This window comes from Poecilia formosa, unplaced genomic scaffold, assembly GCF_000485575.1.
Source record: "Poecilia formosa unplaced genomic scaffold, Poecilia_formosa-5.1.2 Scaffold151, whole genome shotgun sequence".
In the NCBI taxonomy this organism is placed as follows: domain Eukaryota; kingdom Metazoa; phylum Chordata; class Actinopteri; order Cyprinodontiformes; family Poeciliidae; genus Poecilia; species Poecilia formosa.
Genome location: NW_006800090.1, coordinates 716,708 through 742,130, shown reverse-complemented (window position 1 = coordinate 742,130; position 25,423 = coordinate 716,708). Strand labels below are relative to the sequence as shown.

The window sequence follows — 25,423 nt, the reverse complement described above, 5'->3', positions numbered from 1 at the left end:
AGCCGAACAGAAATAGACAACCCTATTTAGAGGGTTGGTTTGCATGCAGGCTCCAAGAACTGATGTTTGCAATCTGGGAGCCACAGCGGGTTTTTACATGATCAGTAATTCAAAAAGTGGTCGGCCGAGGAATTCATCTTGTGCCTCTTTGTTTTGCTGTTGCCATGCACTTGTGCTAAAATACCATTTGGTGCAAAGGGCCGCCATTAAGACAGCAGAAAGTATGTCGGACGGCGTCCAAGTCCTATCGAATGTCCAGAGGAGGCGAAACACAAATATTTTCAGTAGCAAGGAGGGAAACCAAGAGGCATTCTGGTGGACACTCAGGGTGAATAAGGGGTTTTCTGATGAGTATGTCAGGGTTCATTACAGCTGTTAGTGTCCAGATAATATCCAGATGTGGATCTGGCAGACTTGTTAAAATAGCAGTTTGAAGGACGGCGAGAGGAGGTTTGTCCAGTGGTGCTGCTGAACATCTGCAGTCATCATCAGAGTGCAAGGTGTCTTTGCTCCTGCTGTGCACTTGTCTCTCTTTATTCAAATAGCAAACAAGAACAGGAAGTTAATGAACTTTCAATTTAAGAGCCAGGTGTCCTGGGTTCGATTTCTCTCATTTATTTGGAGGGTATTTAGAGTAATACTTTCTATTTGTTGTTCCGATTTTAGATATACTGCAAGCAAGCTTAGGTGAAAATGAATTTTCATAGCAGCATCGACCCTCGCAGTGAGCTGGGAGTTATTATTTTTATATTAATCCTTTGAAATATGCAGGCTTTTGTTCAAATTTATCACCATTCCAGCTATTTTAAAGTTTTAAACATTTTCTCTGAGCATAGACTTGATCAACAGAAGGTCAACTCTGACAAAACAGATGCTTAACAGTGGGCTGGGAGAGACTATTTTCATATTTATCTTTTGAAATATTCAGACTTTTGTTGAAATTGATCACCAGTCCAGCTTTTCTAAAGGTTTAAACATTTTCTTTGACTGTAGACTTGATCAACAGAAGCAGCTTTTCCATTACAAAGGTGAGCAAAACTTTTTTCACATTCTGCCAAAATCGAAAAAACACAATTTCAGTTTTCATTTAATAAGAAATACAATTAAAACTGTATGTGGTAAGTTATTAAAAGTCAAGGTGGCAACTGATGTAAACAGTTACATGAAATATACACATATTATGTCAGAAGAGACATTGACGTCTTATTAGATGCGTTTCCATCGACCATATAATTGAGCAAATCGGAAATGCAAAAATAAATTTGCTTAATTGAAAGAAGGGAATTAAAAAAAAAACTTTTTGGCTACGATGACGTGGGTTTTCGGATGTATTGAAATTAGTATTTTCTGCAAAACTCCATGGAAAAATGTATTTTGTTTTTGCATCATACGAGTCACATGATCAACATCCAGATGTTACTACGTCACCATCCCCCTCCAACTTCCTTGGAAAAGAGAAAGAAGATGACAGGATGTAGTAGGAGGATGATGGTGCAGCATGTTTTTTTTTAATGATTTATTGCGTAAATAAACTTATTCATCTGTGATTTTAAGTGTTTCTTATTTAATGGAAAACCACAACCACCTGTCCACACATCTTCCTTAGATGTGAGGCATATTCTTGTGTTTTCCATTTTAAAAGAGCCTAATAGAAATGGCTGTCAATTTAAAGCTGAAGTATGAAACTTTTATAAGAAAATGTTTTTGTTAAATATTTATTAAAACTCTGGCCATGTTGTGTCAGTTTGTTCAAATCTGTGAAAAGATCACAAATCAGAGCCAAGAGAAAAGTCTAAGCGCTGTCAATCAACCTCATGTAAGCGCTGCTAAATATTCTAATGGTGGACAAACAACTTATTCACCGTCATCGGTGGCCATGCTAACTGAGAGGGAGAAGGGTGAATGAGAAGCACCAGTTGGAGGGTGATTGACAGCGCTAAGACCCTCCTCCAGGCTCTCATTGGTTGTTTCTCGGCAAACAGAGGAGCTGGATTTTTTTGCATTTTATCTGTCTCACATTAAACTGCCACAACATAGTGACAGCTTCAACAAAAATATTTGTAATAAAAGTTATAGTGCAGCTTTAAAGTCATTTCTTTACTCCAGGGAAACAGGAAGTCATGGACTCCTAATTAAAAGTTACAAGACACCACCAGTCAGGAAATAAAATTAAAAGCGCTAAAAAATATGCAGCAGTATTATTTATTTATGTGTGGAGACAGAAAGTTCTCACGTGTCTTTGAACCTCTGTGAGAGAGCCAGGTGTCCTGCATTTCTCAGACGCGACAGACAAAAGGCTTTAACCTCCATTGTGCTAGAAGAAAAGACCTCTCGATTACCACGCAGCCTCAAGCCACATTTATTTTGATGGTCTCATTCAGCGACAGAAAAGAATGAAAGCCTTTTCTCCGCTGTAATAAAACATAAATTACGCACCGGGCTATTTATACGAAGGACATCTCTTTACTTTTTTTAAAAGTTTCTCCTAAGACGCAGCTTCCTTTTCATTCTAACCGGACACATCTATATTTGTTTAGGAGGGTTTTGTTTACTTTTCAAGGTTTCCGGTGCTATAACAAGACAGTTGTGAGAACATTATTCATACCCGAGTAAGGTTGGATGTGCCATTATTATAGATGTGTTATTTTCACATAATCCCTCAGCTGTGTGTGGGGCAAGTCCTGGCACTGAAGCCTTCAGGAAGACAAATATATGACTGTAGAGTTTAAACGCATTTAGAAACCGCTTGTCTTTAACGCTGAGTTTGAAGCAGGACACATTTGGCGACTGACTAAAACAAACGCTGAGCGGACAGTAAGTTGTTACTGCTGGTATTCCCTTGACTCCCGCAATAGCTTCCAAGTAGTTTCCCAGGAATACCAGGAATAATAATAATTTTTTTTTTTTTTTTTTAAAGAGTGCGTAATGAAGTCAGACTTTTATTTAGAGGTCTAAAAGTTCAGCTTCTAAACATATGAGAAATATCTGGAGCTGCGGTTCATAAGAGCAACAAAGCAGGACAGGATGAAATATGAATGTGACAGCAAGACTCAACCTTTCTCCACATGCAGGGTGAAATAAAGGAAGGTCTTGCTGTTACAACTCCTCGCCGCTGACATGAGTTATGAGGAATTTAAGGCGAGCCAAATGGAGTGGTTTTACAACACCACTGATCGACGCCTCTCTCAATTAAACGGTGCGATTACAGCTGGGAAATGATCAGCAGAGTCTGCTGTAAGGATCGACAGGTTGGCATTTATACCATACGACTTTATTTCTAAATACAATTTAGCTGCACAAAAATAACTCTAAGAAAACCATCATATCAAACAAGAAATAAGTGCAACATTAAGACACAGATAGCTCACTCTTGGTTAAAAGCCTAAGAGAATTAAATGTGTTTTTACTTGTATTGTTTATCAATCATCGTGAATTTATTATTTTTTTTTATCATGATAAGAATTTGATTAATTTCAGTTTTTCATTGTAAATTTAAAAATATAGTCATACAAGTATGTTTGGAAATATGTTTGTCCCATGAGAGCATCAATAAATATCAGTAAATTTGAAAATGTGTGACCGCAGCTTAGCGATATAAATCACACCGAAGAAGCCTGTTGTAAATAGGAATATTTGTGTTTGTGGTGATATGCAGTCACAGCCAAAAATAAGCAATTGTCACTAATTTTTCACTATAGTAGTACAAAATATTGCAATAAAATTATATTTCTTACATACTACATACACTTTTTTGAAGTGATTTTGTTTTGTATTGTCTAATTTGTAAAGAGAGAGGTTGTGATTTATTTATTTATATATTTATTTTTTTGCCACAATCACTTGTCAAAATTAACTTATCCCGTTATTTTAGGAAGGTAACACATAAATAGAGAAATATTTGACTGGTCCTGTTTCCTCTGAGAGAAACTGGCCTTTATTTGACATTGTAAATATGCTGGAAGGAAACAGAAAGTGATGGATTACTAATTAAAGTTACCTGACACTCTGATCAACTGAAAGTATTTTCTTAAGTTTCATGGCACATTTGTTTAACAGGAGTCGCTGCAGTGCCAATATTCATGGCGCCAGTGATTTTGTAAGGAAAATATCTCTTAATTTCCCCCCCCCCCCCCCCCAATGAATAATTAAAGGAAGGATTTTTCTATTTTTTTTAAATGTGAGATTATGTAGTGGTAGTAAAAGATCTATTTGTTTTGATTTATTTATTTATTTTTTTACATCTTGGTAATTGTGGAGGATGCATTTAATCGGGACTGGATATGACAGAGCAGTACGTTTCTTCTCCTGTCTCAACGGCCGAGGAGACAAAAAGCAGTGTTTTAAAGAGGGCAAAATAAAAGACATGTGAAAGCTTTTTCTTTTATATCCCTTTAATTTCCCCGCTGACCCCTCTGATATATGATGGAGGCTCTTGGGGGGTCACATTCGCAGCTCGGTAATCATTACTCCTCCGTAATAACACGGTGTGGGACTGCGAAATGAGAAGGGTTGGTACGTGCTCGGCTGTAGTTTGCTGATCTTTCAGACTTTGGACTCCAGAGTTGATGAGTCAGTTTCCAAGGCGAAGGACACACTGAAAACACTTGTTAAATAAGATCCGCAGAAGGAAGTAAATACAGCCGTGGTGCCAAAATGCTTACCCTGATGTGCACTTTGACCCAGTGACAGTGTGAGTAACTGACCTAATGTGAGCGCAACCACCAGACTCGGTGTCACATAGTGCCCCGGGTGATTTGTGTTGCAGGCTTTCAAAGACTGAAACGCTCAGCTATATGCTCTTTAGACTAATATTGTTCTAAAGTCTACACAGGAGGATGGAAATTTTCCTGTACTGGAGGCCTGCTGGCTGGACCACACACCGAGCCGCAGTGCTGAGGCTTTCCAACCAGTGTAGCAACTATTTCAGGTTTACGTGGGCGGACGCTCCCCGGCCATCACCTTCAGTGAAATACCTTTACTACAGATCCTTTCTCAGGGTGACTCACCGGCTTCTCTTTGTGTTTTGCAAGCAGAGGGATCGACGTTTCACGGAAGGATTACAGGGACACTTCGCATGCCAGAGAGAGGAACGACATGGTTTTGACGTCATGCACAGATCAGAGTCCTGATAAGACACGAGAGGATTCCCTCCGGTTGCTAGGAGACGTGTTTCCGGTTGTGGATAAACAACGGGGTTCCTCGTGGCACACCTGTTTGAAGTTGACACTGCCACGCTGTCAGACGTCTATCTGTTGTTCCTCGGCTATTGAGTAACCATAGTTATTTTCCATTGCAAGGAATTCGCTATAAAATGTGTGTCAATAGTGCTGCGTTGGCATGACAACCGAATAATAGTAAAAGGGGAAAAGGTGAATTGTTTATGCTCATCTGACTGTGCAGTTATACTGTAAGCAGGACAAGGTTCATTTACTGTATTTATCAGCAAGTCATGGCTGAAAATACATTTTACAGTTCCTACTTTCCCTCTATTGGTACTGCATGAAAAGCATTCATGTAAATTCTACATACCATTTATTTATTTTTATCTTTATTTAATAAGTAAATAACTCCATGTTAATAAATAACAATTGTGATAATTATTGGCGGCCCGATTATTGATCCGGGTGTCCAAAGTTTTTGCTACTTGGGCCAAAATCGTCAAATCAAAAGTATCAATAAAAACAATTGTTTTGATTGGTATAATTAATTGTACCAATCAAAATAAGTATCCACAATTAATTTATTTATATACAAGAAATTAAACATGCAATATTTTAAGTAGCTAGCTAAAGTAGTCACTGAACCAGGAAGTCCCTCATTTGCCCCTCATACATCCCCACATAAAGTTTACGTTCACATGAGTGTAAACATTGAGATAACTGGAAACAGAAGCGCAAATATACAACCATACATCTTTGATAAGCAGAAGTGGAGCCTCCTGCACAACCAGCACAAATGCTGCAAGTGGTTTCTATATGGTAAGTCGACAACCAAACACTCATCTTTTCCAGCAGCCATTGTACCATCGGAACAAATGTCCTGGAAAATCACTTGAGTTGCGAGGTGAAAGCTGCGCTCCACTGGGGTTGCTAGATGACGTAGCAGTGCCCATTTGACTCAGTGTGACTCAACAATCGGGAGGTTTTTGAAGTGGCTCATTTTCCATACACTAAAAAAACATTAACTTGCTGCCAAGATAATGTTTTTTTAAGCATTAACAGCACAACGCTTTAAAAAAACGGCCGTGTGTTGGACTGTTTGTAGAAGCAGGAGAGACACAAATAGAGGTACAAAAACATGCAAAATAAGAACTTTGCATTATACAAGCAACATTGTAATAAAGCTATGGCTTAACTCAAAGAAGGTATGCGTTTTTCTTTAATATTTAAGCATACTTTTGTGTTTACCTGTGGCCAGCGCGTCTGTTAGGAATCCTGAATCATGAGGTATGTCAGGTTTCCGCAGGTTGAATTTTCTCTGTGAATGTGTCCTTCTCATCATGTGCCAAATAGTATGTAGTCACATCCTCTGCCAAGTTTCACAGAAGCGTTCCTCAGTTAGTGGGAGGGAGCACACATTGACCAGCGGTTAGAGATGCTTAAATGATTAAGCATAGTAAGTTGGCATCCAGTCGTGCCAGGTAAGTATTTTCTACGAGGTTTTCCTCAAGTTGTCTTTCCCAGAGACCGTTTGAAAACCTGATTCAGACGAGATAAACCTAATCTAGTCTGAGTAGGAGTTGTTCACCAGCATCATACTTGTCATTCACATCAACGCTCCCAGGCAGGAGAAAAAAACAAAACATGACACCCACACAGGGTCAGATGTGAAGATTAAGGCTGTGAACCAGACGTAAACACAAACAAAACCTCAAACTGGAGAAAACATCTTCCATATTGGATTTTCAATCAACTGTTTGCCAAAATATGACTAACGTCCTGCTTCAGATATGCAGCATTTCATGCTATGTCCTTATAAAAGTCGCAAACATGTTCCAACATAATGAATTGTTTGCCAAAGTTTTCTGTATAAGGCAACACCGGTTGCTGTGAACTGTCAATCAGCTGGCTGAAAGGGTGTGTTTCTACTTTTTCCTTACTTACAGGAAGAAATTTGTCTTTTCATACTGACCCATGACTACAATGTTACGCTAAACTCTCGTGACTTCCAACAGGAACAGATAATTATAGTTTTAGATAACAAGACATCCTACGCACCGTACATATTTGTGATGTTTTCAAGTTGATCTTTATCTTGATTTCTAGAACAATGAAAGTTATTGCTTTAAAAAGTTTGCTTCCAGACTTGGCAAACCAGCTAAGTGAGAGTAAAAAAACAACAACAACAACCCTGAAAGATAAATAAAACATTCTGATTTGATAGAATTATGTTCCCGATGTACCAAGATCATATCTTTCACTTCTGCTATGGTTGCATGAGAATAAAAGAGTTTTTTGACAAGAAAAACTGAGGATGGCAGAGCAACACATGAATCTACTGACTGTTAGGTAACCGCAATTCTGTCTTCAAATCTAGTCTCAGAAATGAACTCTGGTTTGGTTTGAATGCAGGCGTGTACGCCGCGAAAGCAGCAAGTTAACAATAGCGCAAAGCATTCTGGGTAAATAGAATCAAAACAAATGTGAGTGTCTAGCTAGCGCTAGCAGGAGAAATGGATCATGGTGTTTTGCCAAGGACAAGAGAAAACCTTACAACTGCTAAAATCCGATGCTACTCTATTTTTGTTTACATTTTATGAAGGAGGAAGTTGCGCTCGAGTTTTCTTTAGAGCTTTTTGTGTCGCTTGCTTCAGTGGTTCTTGGTGTAGCGCCACCACAGGCGAGGAGGGGAACAGGTTTTTCACACAGTGCAGAGTGAAAGTGAACCGCACCAGCTGAAAATGTAACAAATGTTGCAACTTTTTGTCCCCAGATGGACCGAGTCCACCGGACTGTCAGGTATGAAAGCATTTTAGAGTGCAAGACATTTTAGAGATGCGCTCTAAAACGTAACGCATCTGTTAATTCTGTCCACAAATTTGAATGTGCTTTTATTTTGAAGTCAACACCCCTTGTTTCCCACGTAGGAGTCTTCCTTGAGAACAATCGTTTGATTTTCCTGGTGCTGAACGTCACTCAAAATTCCAGTTTGTTTCCAAAAGTACATTTTCCCCATGTAATCTGAAACCATTTCTATAGTTTCATATAGACATATTAAAACAACCCATGGGTTGTTTTAATATATTTTATTGTTTTAATGCTTGTTTTAATTTAAACATGAATTCTTCTAAAACTTAGGTAGTTTGCCTAATATCTTTAGTTTTTGTTAATCGTTAATAAATGGATATCATGATAAATGTAATACTGATTTTTCTAATATTCAAAGTGTTAATTTACTGAAGAGTAATCCTTATTGATATGCTATAATCTACATTTATGTAGCAAATATCGCTAAAGCATTTTAAAAAAAGATATTTTTAGATCATAATACTCATTTATGAAGATTAATGTAGTTTATTATTTAGTCTCTGTGACAGACACACAGTCTTCAGCACCAGCTCATTCTGACTCATATTTATTAAAGAATGTCTGCATCCTCATGCAGGACAAACTTAAAGCAATGACCTCATGCTCTCCCAGTGCAAACAATAACTAGTCTGTGCTCATCCGTCCTGCGTTTTTCACTCCAACACGTCTCCGACTGTTGCCCGCAGCTTGACTCACATCCTTTCCAGTTTTCCTGTGTGTTTACGGAGGAATAACACTTACCTGCTAACAATATTACGCGGCTCTGAGTATTAAAAGTTGCACTGTTGGGCGTTTTTTTTCCACTTGGATGAGATGGAAAGAAACCATCCATGGTGCCCCCACTTCTCTGTTTTTCTAAACAGAGTTTTTCCCCCTCCATTAAACCATCCACTGCAGTGATGTCATGCAAGAAATGACGCGAGCAGATGATGGAACAGTTTTCTCTAAATATACATTTAATGACCGAAAACAGCGTGGTTACAGAGAGAAAAGGAAAGCAGGTGTCAGGGTGCTTCCTGTGGAGCCTATAATCAATGTTTTTAGTATCTTTTGCAATAATAATAAATTTGTGGAGTCAAAGCGGACGAACAAAAATAAAACACGTGAAGGCGATGTTTTGGCATGTATCTATGGCATCCCATGCAGCTCATAATACAAAATGTTTTGCTTTAAATTTACAGTTCTGTAACTAATAACACTGAGTTCATTAACATGTAACAAATATATACAAAAAATGAACAAAATGACAAGGAATTGTGGCAAAACAAAGCAGCTTCATACAAAGAACACATACTGTAACTGAGTGGCCGTTGTGCAGATGATTACAGTAACTTTACATGGGAATTGTAACAACTGTCTGACCCGCTGCGACAGATTGTAGCTCTGAGGCGTGTAAGTGGATGTAAACATTCTTCCTGCTTTCCTCGATCTCCATCATTTCCAGATCCAATCAACCGTAACATAATCACGTTTCTGAAGCTCGCCTAACCCAAGCCTCCTTCTAATAATTGCATTGATCGTGAATGGATAGAGGTTTAACGAATTGAGAGCTATACAACTAAAGTAAATACTGACAGTCCTCTTATCTCCTGACTGCCACCTGCCTTCCTCAGCGCATTAGCGCCTCGACTCCACCCTGTCTTGACTTCCACCTGCCCACGTGCCTACTGGGTCCGGAGCTGGTAATCTGTGGAGGAAATTGACGAGACTTAATCAAATGTGCAAATGAAAAGTAGGGAATCCGAGAGAAAATCAGCAGCTGATGCTTTCCACCCTGGATTGGATGAAATACGAAGGAAATGAGAGGAGGATGTTTGGCAATTAGTGGCGATATTAGCCACAAGCCCAACATGTGCAACTCTGGTAATCTCACGATGATGAGCAGGGGGAAGCTCGAGAAAATAAAGCTCACTTTCTCACATTTGGCAGGGCGTTGCCACATTGCCTCATGTTCTGCTCTGTATCCCCTTTTCATAGAACTGCTTCTCTGCAAGGTTAGTTCCCACCACATTGCACAGCATTGGGCAACAGTTGCCTAATACCTGCACATATGGGCACTTTGCACAGTTGCAGATAAACCCGTGACCTACCTCCGTTCTGGGTGATGTAGCGCACCCACGGCAGCGCCTGGTAGCCGCTCTTCTCTATGATCTTCAGGTAACGCACCTGCAGGACCACAGAGAGAAAAAAATATATATATATATCTGGAGGAAAAAGTCAAACTAGAGCAGCTGAAATCAACATTTCAGACACATTTATAAGTTTTGAGCCAGAGCTGCTGATCTCCTGGTTTGGTTACTGATCAACCAAACTAAATTATATCTACATTTTTTAGACAATGCCTGTTAGATTCGACATCAACATTGTCTGGTGAAGTTTTCCTACCTGCTGTACTCCAAGACTCAATGTAGTGCAATAATTTTGGAGAAATTGCTGCTACTGAAATTGAGTATGTCTTGGCTTTTATTCGTCTTATTTTCTTGGTATTTTACTGCCAATTTCTTTTGTTTTATGTTATTTATTTTATCATCTATCCACAATGCACTTTGACTTGACTTGAACAGAATATGGTAGGCCAACAACAGACAGACAGTAAAATGAAAAGAATAAGAAAGCTTCCCTATTTTCGTTATAAATATAGGCAAAAAGAGGAAAAGTGTGGCCTGCATATGAATTCAGCATTCAGCAATGGGCCTGTCATGAAAACATATTTTGTTGGATGATAAATTGTCCCATAAATAATAATATTGTTGTTCTGAGACCATTTCCTAGCAATGTATTGTTAATGGAACGTTATTGCAAGTTCGCCCTCTCAAAGACCAAAAAATTTTAAAACTGGAACTGGAAGATAATTTAAATATTTAAAACGGATATCTATTTTATCAACCAAAATTAGATAACTAATTTACATAACCAATACATTAATTAATGCTGGGAATAAATTACACACAGATGGATTCTCTTTACTACTGAAATTACATCTTTGGGTATCAATGCCTGACAGTCTGGTAGATTCAGTTTTATAAGGGACTAAACTTGCAACATTTGTTACATTTTCCGCTGGTGCGGTTTGCTTTCCCACTGTACTGCGTGAAACGAACCAAACCCTTTGAAAAGCCTGTCCTCTTCTTGCCTGTGGTGGTGCTACACCAGCAACCACTGAAGTAAACAACACCAAAGCCTCTCTTTTCTTTTTGGTAAAAGACCACTAGTCTGTCCACCTGCTAGCAGTAGACTCTCTCATTTGTTTTGGCTGCATTTACCCAGAATGCCCTCCGCTGTAGTCCGCTTTCTGCTTTTGGAACGGTCTCTGGTCCGCTTAGCGTTCACATCTGAATTCAAACAGCACCAGATTTCATTGGAGTTTTTAGATGAACCAGAGTTCCCTTTTTGTGGTCCGCATCAGAAATGAACTATAATTTGATTACTGGATCTTATTTAGAAGGATCACAGTAAAGAGAGGTGAACAAATAACATACCACACTTTTCAGAATTTGAGAAATTCACATTTAATTTTCTTTTCAATTTGCAACCATGCACTACTTTGCATGTAAATTCCCAATGAAACACGTTGAATGTTGTGGTATAAAATGAGATGGTGACAGTTCAAGGGTACTTTTTCAAAACATTTGTTAAATTCCCATTGGCCGAGTCAAACCGATGCTGATCTGAGATTATTCCGCCTGAAGCTGTAAGCGTCTCACATCAAACGCTGTCTGCACCTGTAAGCTTGTGCCGAGCAGCAGGCTGTAGTAGGAGTCGTGTTGTTGATGAGGAAGAAGTAGTGTGAGTCACACGAAAAGAAGGAAGCAGCTTTCAAGGGACGCACTATGTTAATTTACATAACTGTAGTTTTTTGTGTGATGCCTGTGAGGAAAAAAAATGCACATCAGCACAAATAAGCTACAACTTTCACAAGATAACCGATATTTCAGCTGCCTGGTGTTACCACAGAGCTGAATGTCGAGAATAAATGCTAAAAGTACCCGAGCAGTCTTAGCGCTATTGAACTGGATTGCAGAACGTTTTTTCCCCATCAGATGGGGAAATAAAACCGTAAAGGAAACTTAAAGATTCTGTAGTTTTACTGAAGTATTGCTTTAGTTGACTCAATGAATCGCTTTAATGATTTTTGTGTGTGTTTATGCAAAGCAGGCCTACAACGCCCATACCCAGGACATCTTTCATGCTTCAATGAGCTCCTGCTGTCAAAACATTCTCACACTTAACATTCAGCAGGAGAAAAAAAAAATAAAAGAAAGCAGAAAGTTGCAATCTGACGTGATAACCTCCCCGTCGTCTTGGCTGTTCCCAGCTGAAACTGGGACAGACGGCGCAGGAATTTGTGAATCAGAGCCCTGGGAAGGAAGGCCACGGCACCGGCCGCCTTGTTATTACCTTCCTCTGCTCTCTGTGAGGTCAGAGCGAGCGCCGTGGTCACCGAAGACATGACGACAAAACACGCAGACGCGGGATCGCCGAGTCTGCCGGCGCAGCAGTTCTTCCTCGCATCCCGCAGCCAAACGCTCGTCCCGGCCTGGCCGTGGGCACGCAGTCAGCAAAACCTCCATAAAATATCATTATGGCTTCGTAAGATGAGAAGGGAACAGGAGGATGTTTGTAGTATATCGTTTGGTAAGTACAGACTGCATGTGTGGTCTGGATTTATCAGGCTGCTTGTAGATGGCATGGCCAGCAAGGAAAGAGAGAAGGAAAAAAAAACACATCTGCCAACTTGTTTGAGTTCTCTCACCTACATTCAAAAACACGCTCTTATTTCCACCAGACCAACGTGTGGGGTTACATGGTTTTCCAGTTAAATGTATAAGGTGGAGCTGCTTGCATCATACATGCTTCACATGTGCGCTCCCCTACACTTAGTGGTGGAGTTAAGAGAAACTTTCTCATGCTTTGATATTTACATGCGTCTAATTAAACTTCACGGCCTCTTCTCACACGTAGAGAGTGGTGTCACTTGGCTGCATTAGAGCCTGCGACCCAGTCTGCAGTCACCCTGTAATAAGGGGAAGGTTGCACGCTTCACACAGGAGTCTGATGGGAACTGGGATCTTGGTAGGTTGTTTTTGAAAACGGATGATGAGCCATCAGTTCTGGCATGGGAAAAAAAATTGATTTTGGTTGCAAAAAGCAGAGCCGCAGTGGGACTGTGAAGGATAAAGCTGCTTCTTTACGATTCTTATCTCAACTGACAAATTCAACAGGAAAAACTCTCAGATCATTTAGGAAATAATACTTCTTGACATTTTTCACATATTATGACTCAATCACAACCTTTGATGTGTTTTATTAGTTTATCTGATAACTGTGAAGTGGAAGGAAAAGGATATAGCTCTTTTAGGAGTTGGACGACATGGTTTCAAAATAAAATCTCTTATTTTTTCACACCAAATCTGATTTTAATAGATTTTTTTTCTCTTTTCTTAAACAGGACATATCATGCAAATGTGTAGCTAAGTGGTTTGCATCCATGCATGTTTGTGTTAAAACGGCCCTGTCAAAGTTCAGACCTTAAAATTCTTGATCAAATCAGATTCAGCTTGAGCTGTGCTGCTCAGAGAATGTGCAAAAATTTCAGTCTCTGGGTGTGAAAAGAACAGAGCTCCTATTTAGAAAAGAGGGACTCAATACAAATGATCGGTCGTGTTTTCTGGAGAACATTTATCATTTTTTATTTGCCTTCTTAATTAAGCCGCAATTTAATTCAATTTAGCCATAAAACAGCAAAACTTTCGCAACTTCTATCATTAAACCATCTTTGAAAAGTCGTTGTCTTGCAGTGAATCTAAAGAGGCCTCTGACTGAAATCTGTCTGTAGACAGTCTGACTGCTATGACATGCTAACAGTTAAATATGGAGGTAACAGAGACAATATTCTACACCAACATGTCCTGGATGACATCATCAGTTGTCGGCAGGCTGTGCTAATCCACCTCATTTGCTTTTGCCGCTCCCCTTTAAGTCTCTGTCTGGCCGTGTAGTTAGAAATACTTTTTTAGTCGGGGATCTCAAGAGACTATTTGGACTTCCTCTTCATTCATAAAGCCTCTTTTTCAACTCCTGGGATTTGGGGTCATAGTTCAGGTATTATTTGAGCAGAGTTTCCCCCAGTGTTTTATAAGCCTGGCGGGCCACCGGGCTTTACTTGTGCCCCCACCAGGCTAAACGTTGCTTATTTACTCAATTTTAAAAAAATGTTTGCATTTTTTAAGACTTTATAGTTGGTATTTAGATATTAATCTTCCAATCTTTCAATAACACATAATTGTCAAATGATATTTTCAAATTTCCGGTCAACTTTAAACATTTTTTAACTCAAAACATGACGGACCGCTGGATGAATGACTGCCCGAGCGCTCCCAGCAAGTTTTCTGGGGGAAAGCTTGATTTGAGCATTTGAGATGCTAATCAGCAAAATGAATAGAACTAATATAGAATGGATGCGTCAAAAATAACTAGTATAGCATAGCTACTTCAAATGCTGCCGTCACAAATGACGCATTATTCTGGAATTTGTACTTATCACATTAAACTGTATTAAAATGCACTGAATTTTGTGGTTGTAATGTGACAAGATGTTAAAAAGTTCAAGGGGTATTTAAAAAAAAAAAAAAAGAGTGGGAGTTAGTGGTTGAAACACGTTAGAAAAAAATCGTTTGGGTGTTGTGTGGCATACACAAACCGACCTTTACAGGTGGCTTCCTTTCAGGAAGTTCGATAGTTTGCAGAAGCAAGACGGTCTTTTTATTTTCCAGCTGTTAAAAAAAATTTCACAGCCAAACCAATTTTCTACTTCTAGATGAGAATGGAAAATGTATGACTTTTTCCACTCTATATTTGTTTGATTCTTCAGGTAATTTTAAGGTCAGGAAGACTCTGGTGTAGTAAACACTGGAAAAAAAAAAAACTGTTGATCTGAGAAAATTCAAACCAACTTACAGTTAAAGGTTGCCTTGTTCTCAAAGCTGCGGCAATAACACTTGTAGGGTGTGTCCAGATTGAAGCGAACAGGAAACCATCATGTGTTTGAATACAAGTCATCAAGGTTTGTAGAAAACCACAAAAGAGGATCCACCACAACAGCGCAGATGAGCAAGTCAGAAGTTCATCAGAGCAGAGATGGCACTGGCCATTGGCAATGTATGACTTTGCACTCTTAGGATTTTTGGATCAAATTGAGAAAAACGATTTGCTTTCACAATGTAAGCATCTTATTGTCTTCTGCATTATTTTTAATTTAGTAAAGACTTGAAGGGATTTAGTTCATTTACTGCAGAATTAAGGCGAAACAAGTGAAAACCCGCCTTTATGGTCGCTCTGTTCATGCAGGCATTTACAAGACGAATAGAGAATTATCGGTAAATCATTGCAGCTCATTTGGCTAACTATGAAAAATCACAACAACTCACATTACAACTTATCATGCATATCAATTATCTTTGGACTGAGCGTCTTGTTTCCGAGTGGGCTGCATAATAACCGAGCAACTTAATAACATTTTACTGAGGAAAATGGGAAATGTGAGGAAGCTGGAAAATGTGACCTTTTGGCTCGTTTAATGATTCATACAGAAAACAGCACTTAAAGTTGGGGCATAAACGCGACTCTGTGAGCATGATGAAGGTCCGACATCAGCCTGGAGGTATTAACTGCAGGTTTATTCTAGAACTCATTGCCAAAAATATGCAGCTTGTTATTGAGGCGAGTTTAGAAACTGAATGTTTAGATATAATGTGAATGCTTGCTTTGTTACTGGAGCACTCAGCCCTCAAACCAAAATAACCAGAGTTGGTTGGTTACTGAAATACAAGCAGCTGATCTGGAGTCAGAGTGCTTTCAGCTCATTCATATCTGCTTTTAACAAACAGGATTAAACATTTACCAGCAGACAAAGTGCATTTTTTAAATATTACTAACTGTACAGATCCTCTATGCTGTGTGAGTTGGTGAGATAAACTCAGGTCTTTGTCTAACCTTGCTTGTCACAGTTACAGAGTTTATTTTAAATTAGTTACTGCTCTGACTGTAGATGTGGGTAAGGTTAGATAAGTTTTAACTCAAATTTTCTTCAGGCTAATGGTATCTACTGTTGTCCTTCCTACTTTGAAGAGCGGCCATCTCATGCTAAAACATCAGGGAAGCAGAAAGTCAAACATTATTAAGTAAAAGTTTCCTGTTAAGCTGATCAACATGAAGAAAACGAGTTGTAAGAGGTGGAGCTAGTAAAAAAATGAAAAAAATATTTGTTATTTCTTAGGCTGCTATGTCAACTATAATTATCTCCATTGGGGATTAATAAAGTTATACAATATCTCAATAATGTGATTTATGTTTGTTGTATTGTCAGTTTGTTCCAATTTATAAATTAGGATCTTTAGCTTTTCATTCTGTTCTGGGATTGGGAGAACCGTTTTAAGCAACAATAATAAAAAGTTTTAAAGCCTGTGATAAGGCATGAAGCATTCCAGACTAAAAGAAATGCATCCGACAAACATAAAACTGGGAATGTAATTATCCAGAGGTTCACATATGATATAATATTCTCAAATGACGCCAAGTATCGTTTCCTCCCCTGACCAGGACATGGGAAAGCGTAATTTGGTGTTGTGGTGCCACACGTATAATCACAGGACAACTGTAATCATACAGTAAACGCAACATGTGTGTCAGTCTGTGGTCAGCATGAGGGGAAACCTGAAATATAAACATTAACGTCTCGCTGTTGCATGGAAATTACAATCAAAATCCTATTAATCTACTAGCCTGGTTCTAGAAATGACGGTTTATCGTGCTGTCATTATGATCAAACCAGAGGGCCAAGTTCAGGTTGATGAGCACTTGACTCCTCTACAAGTTTACTTTAGTACACAGACGGTTTAAAAGTGCTCCTGCGCTGCCCCCTCTGGCCTAAAGCTAGAATGACGCTGCTGGATCCGAACATGCTCTATGTTTGAATCAGCAACAACATGAACAATAAACTCCGTACGGTTGACTGAGCAGGTTTAGAGAATGTTTTGAACTTTTCTGCTCAGGTTTAAGAGAAATGTTTGTGGGATTACTGCTCGACAGGGGTCAGATGTGTGCTAAGCCTACCTGGATCCCTGAGGTGGTGAAGTACGGGATTTCAAACTTGACACTGATTGGTGGTTTCCCCTCTTTGTCCTCAGCCTCAACGCTCGGCAACCCGAAGTGCGCCCGCATCAAGTACTCCTTTCCTCCCTGCCACAGGGTGCGACAAGCTTTTTAGCACAACGTAATGATGCGTGATTATAACTGGATTATTTTTAATGTTACTTTCCACTGAATAATACTAACACATATTTGTTGTCCATAACAGCAGAGCTACAAATAAACGCATGGATAAACAACAAGGATATTGCATAACAAAAGCTGGATTAGGAGCTGAATTTAACAAAAAACAGCCTTTAGTTGTTTGTAAACCGTCACTGTGAAACTACTAAGTCACGTTTTGTGCTCACAGGGAAAGACTTGATTGACCAGACGATCTCGCTGTTCTCGGGCACCCACTTCACGCTGCCCACTGTGGTCTTGAACTTGGGTGAGTCAGCGTCCGTTGGCACAGGAATGTGAATCTCCACGTTGTTGGCGGTGGAGCGCCTCTTGAACTGGCTCTTCGCCTGAGAGAGGAAGAACAGGCAGGGCGAGTTTAAAACAACGCGCTGCCTGAGCAGGGACTTAAATGTAGCTTGACATAAGAATTATGCAGTCAGGAGTTTCATTCTTTACAAGATCCATGAGTCAGTATAGCTCGCAATGCACGTGAACGCACTTTAGACCGGCCTTTACAACCGAACCTTTTCTTGTTATTGTTTGTGTTTTTACAGGAACCATGAGACCAGGGTGCAGCAGCAGTGCAGATGACAGCAGTTAATCCATGTTGCTGAGAAAGCATCGTACCTTTATCATGTACTCGATCCGGCTGTGAGAGTGCTTCTCGATGACAGACTCGATCCAGATCAGGGGCTTCACCTGCCAGACCATATAATCAGGATTAAATATTTACAAACAGATGGTTTCAGAGCTTCTTTCAAGGGCTTGATAGTTTAAATAGCGAGTCACGTTCGCCATCTAGTGGATATTTCCCTTTACTACACCGAAAATTACACTAGAAAATAGAGATTAACCGTTACATCACGTGTGTCAAACTCAAGTTGCTTTTTATGTGGCCCTCTGGACTCCAAATTACATCAATAAATCCCTCCAGTTTTCCACAAACCTGCAAAATTATCATAAAATCAACAGATTCCCACATTTTTTCTGATTTTTACAGCAAATTGCTCTCAAAAATGGTCAAAACATTGGGCTTAAGTGACAGCTGCCTCAGCCTTAATTGACATCAAGTTATAGCCAGTGTTCGATACAACAACATCATACATTAGTGCAAATATCAGAAACATTCCTTACAAATATTTCGAAATTAGCACCACAAAATCTTTTTTTTTATTGCAAAAAAAAAAAAAAATGTGAAAAGATGTTTAATATTATTTAATTTTAAGAAACGCTTATTGAATGTTGAAGCAACTATTTATGGACATTTTAACAAATTAATAGGCTTTATCTATACATTCTACCACAACCGGCCCTTTAAGAACATTCAGATTTTTGAGAAAGCCCAAAATGAAAATGAGTTTGACGGCCCTAAGTTTTAGAAAACGAAAGTGTCATCAAAAAGTTTTTTCAACATATGTAAATTTGAAATTTTTCAACCAAATATTACAGCTAGAAGCCCATAATATTGGAATATTGCATGTAGCCTCAGTTGTCTTAAAAGGTTTTTCCCAATCAGGGATGCAACAATCCACTTTTTCACTTCCAACATCAATATCAGAGTTTTAGAATCAACAGATACAATCTGAGGCAAAAAAATATTGCTAAATTGACTTAAAGCAGGACATCTGGATCATCGCTTCAACGACCCGAGTTAGATATTAACCACTAAAGGTTTTATGATTTGCAAACAGTAATTAAATGTTTCTGATTCTCTCTGGTGCTTCTATTCGGGGAAATGAAGATTATGCAAACAAACGTGAGAAAAAGAGAACGAGAACACCGTGTTAAGTAGCTAACATTTAAGAAACACTGTCTGCCATCATAAAAGTCTGAATAACATGCAATCAAACTGAAGGACAAGCAGGGTCGAGTTTTAATTTGCTTTTGTCATCTCTTTTTCCGAGAAATCCCTTGAATTGCGACATTCAAGAAATCTCTGAGTTTCCTGTGCAGTGATTGTTTTTCCGAGGAGTTGCACTACAGATTCTCAACACAATAAACTTTTAACAAAGGAAAACCTCCTGCATTGTGCCTTCCTGTGCTCATCTAGAAAACATTTATACCTCCAGTAAATCATAGCACAATGATGGTTTCAGTATCATCCCTAGTGACACTTTTACATGTGTAATGAAAAAGTCAGAAATAAAATATCTAAATTCCCTGCAATCAAAACGCCCGGTGTTAAAAAAATAATCAGACCAGTGGAAAGCAGATGAAATCTGGAAGAATCTGGAGATAATGCTTTCTTGTTTGACTTGGTAAAACTTTACAAAAAAAACACTTTTGAGGCATTACTTACATGAGTGTTCAAGCGGTAAGACATGAGCTCAAACTCTCCATCTGGAGGAATGAAGGAGATGGTGCGGTCATTCTCAAAGCGAGAAAGACGGACACACTGGTGAAACTTGACGTCCTCCAGCTCTACCGATTTGCTCTTCCCTCCTGGACAAAAAAAATATTGATCAAGAACAATTATGTCTACGCCGAGCTGTACTTTGAAACGTTGGTGGTACGTCACAGTAGCCAGAAAAATGCTTATCTGAGATTAACTGAAAGCAGATTTGTATCATTTGTATGGAAGCATCTTGATAAGTTACAACCAAAAAGTTTATTTCTGTTTCTCATGCATTGAAGCAGAACTTTTGTTTTTCATTAGCTGTAAATCATCATCAAAGTTGAAGAGGAATAAAACGATTAAAACATATGATTCAGTGCCTTTTAGACCTGAATTAGTGAAATAAACGTACATTTTGATGAGATTTTAATTTATTGAGATGCTGCAGTAAAGAACTTACGTCCGGTGTTTTCAAACAGAACCTTGTCGTTCAGACCCAGCCGCAGCTCAGGCATCCCAGACAGGAAAACGCGCATCTTAATGGAACCAACAATCTCACTGCGCAAAACATTCCCATTGGCACTAACCTGAAAATAAGGAGATTTAAAACTTCAATGAGTCAGAAAGAAAAATAAATGATTATAGAAAGTGTTCACTTCATTAGATCATAAAAACACAAGACCAGCTTGACATTCAGTGTTGTGACGCACACAAGGAGGAAATACACAATCAGTGTTACTGAAGCTCCTTAAGCAACTCTGGCCTTTTAAACAAGGAGTTCCTACCAGGAGGTTCACTGACTCAATGACGTCCAGGAAGACTTCGTTCTTCCTGTACTTGATGCCCTCTGACCTCCAGGAGACAGCGTTAGTAACAGTGGCTGGGGGTCGCGGTGCGCCGGTGTCTAGCTTGTGACCCTCTTGGGTTATGTATCTGAGAGGTTAAAAAAAACAAAAAAAAACAAAAAAAACAACAAATGTCAACACAACCTGGAAAAAGGAAATTAGCTTTCTGTGTTGCCATGTTCCCAGCAGTCAAAGGAGAACAAAGACTCCCCTCTCTATTAAAGAAGGACTTATTACTGTACTCAGCCTGAACAGAGATGGGAAATCCAGAGTTAGTTTGGTACATATTTACTTTATTCAGATTCCTGTTAGGCTAAAGTTTGTTATCTCATCATGATGCAGACTGTAAACTTTGCTTTGCAAGGAAGATTACAGAAAACAGAAAGGAGGTAAAGATATGAGTGTGATTTTAGTGACATCTAGTGGCCAATCTGCACATTTGCACAGATCTGCTTACTCATCTGTATTTACTGTTTAAAAACAAACACATATTTATAGGAGGAATATATAATTAAGCTAATAAACAGATTAACCTATTTAAAAGAAACACATTTTGAGTTATATGTGGAACTGATCCACAAAAAAGAGATTTAATCAAATTTTACCAGCCTTTTTTTAAGACATCTCTACTATTTCATGTTTGGTAAAAACAGTTAAGTGTTAATATTTAATATTGTCAAAAACAAGAATATAAGAAGTTTAACTTGAAGTTAATGATGCATTAAGAATTATTAATAACATTTATATTTTAAAGTAATTTATTTCTAGTTTTAGTTTCAGTTATTTAAACACATTAATTATCTTAGGTTCTATTGATTGCACATGGTTTTAGGTTTTTTTTATTTGCTTTAAACATTTTTATGAAAGAAGGAATGCATAAAATGCATTCAGATATTACGTAAATTGAAATATTTGTTTCTCATAAATAATAATAATAATAAAATCACCCGAAACAAAAAATTTTATAAGTTCATAATTATTTTATGCAATACACTCTGAGCAATCATGAACCAAAATCCATTTAATTATTTCCTCATGCTGTTTAACTGTTTTATATCTATTATTTTTTGCTATGTTTAATTTGTTGACATCCACCTTTTGCCCAGCTGGAAAATAACTAAGTGGTGAGTTAAGCAAAATCAAGAAACAGAAGCAAGAAATAAGAACAAACACAGCAGGCAATTCATTTTAAACGACATTTAAACTCCGGCTGTTCAAACACAAAGGTAAAAAGAACAACACAGAACTGAAACGACTCTTCTGTACGGAATAGCCGAAGCGCCTGGAAGTGTTTCCAGGAGGATTTTGAGACATTTTCCATTTGATGTGAAGATTGCATCATAAAGGACTGAAACTTCAGTCCTTCAGTTTCAGAAACTGATTCAGAAACCTAAAAAGTTTTACAAATCTATTTAGATTAGAAGATGTAAAACGGTCGAGAAGAGGGAGGTTGTTCTCCTGGAAGAGTTTCAATTTATTTCATTTATTCAACACAAAAACAAAACATGAGAATCAATTAAATCAAATCAAACAGATTTCAAGTCAAAAGTTTCCATCCAAGGACAGCCAAAGGATTGTATCGAGTTGCTGACTTTGCAGCACTCGCTCCTCCTGGATGAACATGTAGCGACACACAGGCGCCTGCTTGGTGTCGCTGACTTTGCAGCAATCCTCCGTTTTGCAAAATGAGCGTTGTGAAATGCAGCACAGTCCTGTTGAAAGACCTAGTCATCACTGCATAGAGGAAGTCCCTCAGTGAAAAGAGATACCCGCTGCAACATCGCCACATCGATGCATCGATGGTGCATCGAGATCCCCGCTGCAACATCAGTCATAATTTGATACTCCCATACAACCTGAAGCCTGAATCTATTGTTTAATTAGATTAAAATCCTTCCCAGAGCATCATGAAGCCCCTGCAACTGCGCCACATAGAGCGCATTAGAAGCCATCAAGATGTGCAGATCATTTTTGTTTGCTTAAAAATGAAACTCTTCCACCTTTCAATGTTGTTTTCTTTTTTTTCTTTTTTTTTGTTTTTTTGTTTTTTTTTGCAAAATTCAACCATGCAAATTTTTGGGGTGTGAAGACACACATAAAAACACAAAATACACAGTCATAAACACAAAGTTAACAATTTAAACATTATATTTTGCCAAGTGCCATCATTACACATCAAAATGTTGGCCAGCGTTTCATTTAGCAGGTGAGTGTTTAGTCTAGATTTAAAGCAACTCAGTGTTTCAGCTGTTCTACAATCTTCCAGAAGTTTGTTCCAGATTTGTGGTGCATAGAAGATGAATGCTGCTGAACTGAACTTAAATGTAGCATCAGGCAAGGACTCAGTATTAGCAAATGTGTAAAGATGGAAAACAAGGACAAAAAAAAAATCTTTATGGGGGAATCTTGAGCAATTATTTACCTGCATACTGACTAATTCACCGGCTCTACTTTTAATCAGTGAATCACTAGTTACCTGCTTTAGGAGGAATCAAAGAAATCAAAACTTACTCTTGCAGAATCTTGCTGTCAGTGGTCTGGGGATAACCAAAGTCCATCAGCTCATCCATCAGCTCATATATGATGACAAAGTTGTCTCTAATGCTCTCTTCCTCCAACTCTTTGAAATACTCTGAAAACACCTGAAAAACAGAAACGTAGCCGTATAACACCGCAAAACGTTCACCTTTATGTTGAAATATGTATGAAAATGATGCTATTCACCAAACCCAGCAGAGCTTTTCTCATACCTGGATAATTTTGTACAAGAAGGAGAAAACCAGAGACACACTGGCGTTTTTCTTGGATGTGGCAACCACTGACGACAAGCGAGTTAAAGACTCGATAAAACCCATGAAACACAATCAGTGTCAACAATGTCCTTGTGCAAAATCAAATATTTAAATCTAAAGGTTTGAACACAAACAGAGCAGTAAAAAGAGTTAGGATACAGTAAAGGTTATTGTGTTTGATCCACATGAAACGGACGCCTCCATGAGCCAGGATGGGAGAGAGCGTCCCCTCCTCCTCTTTGTCCATCAGGAGGGTCATGAAGTGCTCGATCTCAGACATGTCCACATCTCCTCGGTAATTACGGCACACCAGGACCTGAAAGAAACCATCAGATGAAGCATTCAGTCTACGACTACCACACTGATGAGAATTGAATGAATTATCTACATACTGAGCTCTGCTTTGTACATTTTCATCTGTATTTAGGCTATTCTTTTGTTGCTACAACCAGGAGGCTTATAACCGTCTTTGCACAACACACAGATGCGTCATCAAGCTTTTCCTGGCTGATACCAATTTCTAGTTTTCTTCCAGGTCTGACCTGCCAGAGTTTGAACAGATTCAATCAAAGGTAAAACAGATACATTTTAAACCTCAGCTTATTGACCGGCGCTTCTCTGATGAATCAATATTTTTGTTTTATTTCCATCCTGTTGACATTTGTGTTTTATGAGAGAAAAAGGAGGAGGTTGGTCATGTGACAAATAGTGATGTAGTGCAGGATTGTGGGGTGTTTAATTGAAGCACAGAAACAATATCAGTTGTGAGGTTGTGGTTGTATTTTTTTAAATGATGTTAAAAGTGTAAGGATATACAAACATAAATAAGATCTGTACATATCGGCCATAACAGCAATATTGATATTGGCCCAATTTTTTCCATCTCTGCACAATTAAGTTAGTGAGATAGTTTCAGATTAAATCATAAGCCTTTTTCAAAAAAAAAAATATATGAAAGCAACATGCTGACCCTACGACGCATATTCATGCATAATATGTTTTATTCAAGGAGAATATTCTTCTTGTGTCAGAGTAAACTTTATTTTTCCTTTAGCCATTGTTGTGCAAAAAACAAAAGGTTTCGCCAGTATTAAACATGTCCTATATATTAGATGTCCAACATCACTTTTAAAAAAGCGGAACGTGTGGGAAAATAAATTAATGTATACAATTTGACATTAGTCCCTAAAGCTTCATCAGAACCGCTGGACACAGAGAAGAAACATCTGTGTCGTATCCTCACTGCGGCTAACAGCTGGTCACCTGATTCATTGTCAGAGAGAATTAAAATTGTTTTTCGTCTTAACCGAATAACTTCATAATCATAATTTAGAAATTTAGACCTTTAACTGGGGCTAAAACACATTAAGTCAGAAAAGAGGCACACACTGACATTTGTCTCCTCTGGTATGAGCCACATTATAATCTGTCAACGGAAAAATGTAGCATGCTAGCTAGGCTAGTTAGCTTAGCAACAGTGCTCGGCTACACCTTACCTTCCCTTTTAAGTCCAACACGTATACCGCACTGGCCGACATCCTGAACCTGTTTTACACGAGCTCAGATCAGCTCGTTATATGACCCTCACTGATCGATAAGTGATATTACTCGTTTACATAAAAACATTTAAAAATCTGTCTTTTCATTCATAATACTGAGAAGAAGACGATCCTTCTCGTTTTTTGGACATCCGCAGTACAGCTTGCGAGCGAGCGCCCCCTATAGAACAAGAAGAACAATCACCAAACAAACAAGCGGCTCATATAAATTAGTTCAGTAAGTTTCCAAATTATAAATAAAATGTTATCAATATAATTTTTAAAATGGACTAACAAACATGTTTGAATCATTTTTAAATTATTCCTTTGTTTTTCTATTAAAACTGAAATCATCTTTTTGCTTGTTGCTTGTGGCTAATGCATAATAATTTCTTTATAATTTTTCACATGACTAATAAAACAAAAAAGTGTGAAAACATAATAGCAACTATAACAATAGTTATAGTTACTATAGTTATAGTTATAGTCAACACAAAGATTTTTGTTTTTTTTGTGATTTTTGCTTTCATTTTTGTTTACTAGATCCCTTCAGTGGAGCCCTAAAAGCTCAAATTTA

General features: G+C 38.4%; 1 protein-coding gene and 1 long non-coding RNA gene across 3 annotated transcripts; one reads left to right on the top strand and one right to left on the bottom strand.

Annotated features, from left to right (window-relative positions):
• Positions 1-8,957: 8,957 nt before the first annotated feature.
• Positions 8,958-25,003, bottom strand: ap1m1 (adaptor related protein complex 1 subunit mu 1). The gene is made up of 12 exons (XM_007563788.2): positions 24,805-25,003; positions 23,468-23,624; positions 23,267-23,334; positions 23,028-23,158; positions 20,457-20,604; positions 20,132-20,258; positions 19,636-19,778; positions 17,964-18,035; positions 17,525-17,683; positions 17,139-17,264; positions 10,118-10,193; positions 8,958-9,714 (listed from the first exon to the last, which is right to left on the bottom strand). The coding sequence occupies exons 1-12, from the start codon at positions 24,844-24,846 to the stop codon at positions 9,692-9,694; spliced, it is 1,272 nt and encodes a 423-aa protein (XP_007563850.1). The 5' UTR covers positions 24,847-25,003; the 3' UTR covers positions 8,958-9,691.
• On the top strand, positions 17,184-17,984 carry LOC107837563 (uncharacterized). Of its 2 annotated transcripts, none has more exons than XR_001663583.1 (3): positions 17,184-17,274; positions 17,527-17,604; positions 17,891-17,984. It is a non-coding gene; the product is annotated as an uncharacterized LOC107837563 (long non-coding RNA). The 2 variants fall into 2 exon arrangements; XR_001663582.1 differs by having other exon boundaries at positions 17,212-17,298.
• Positions 25,004-25,423: the final 420 nt, after the last annotated feature.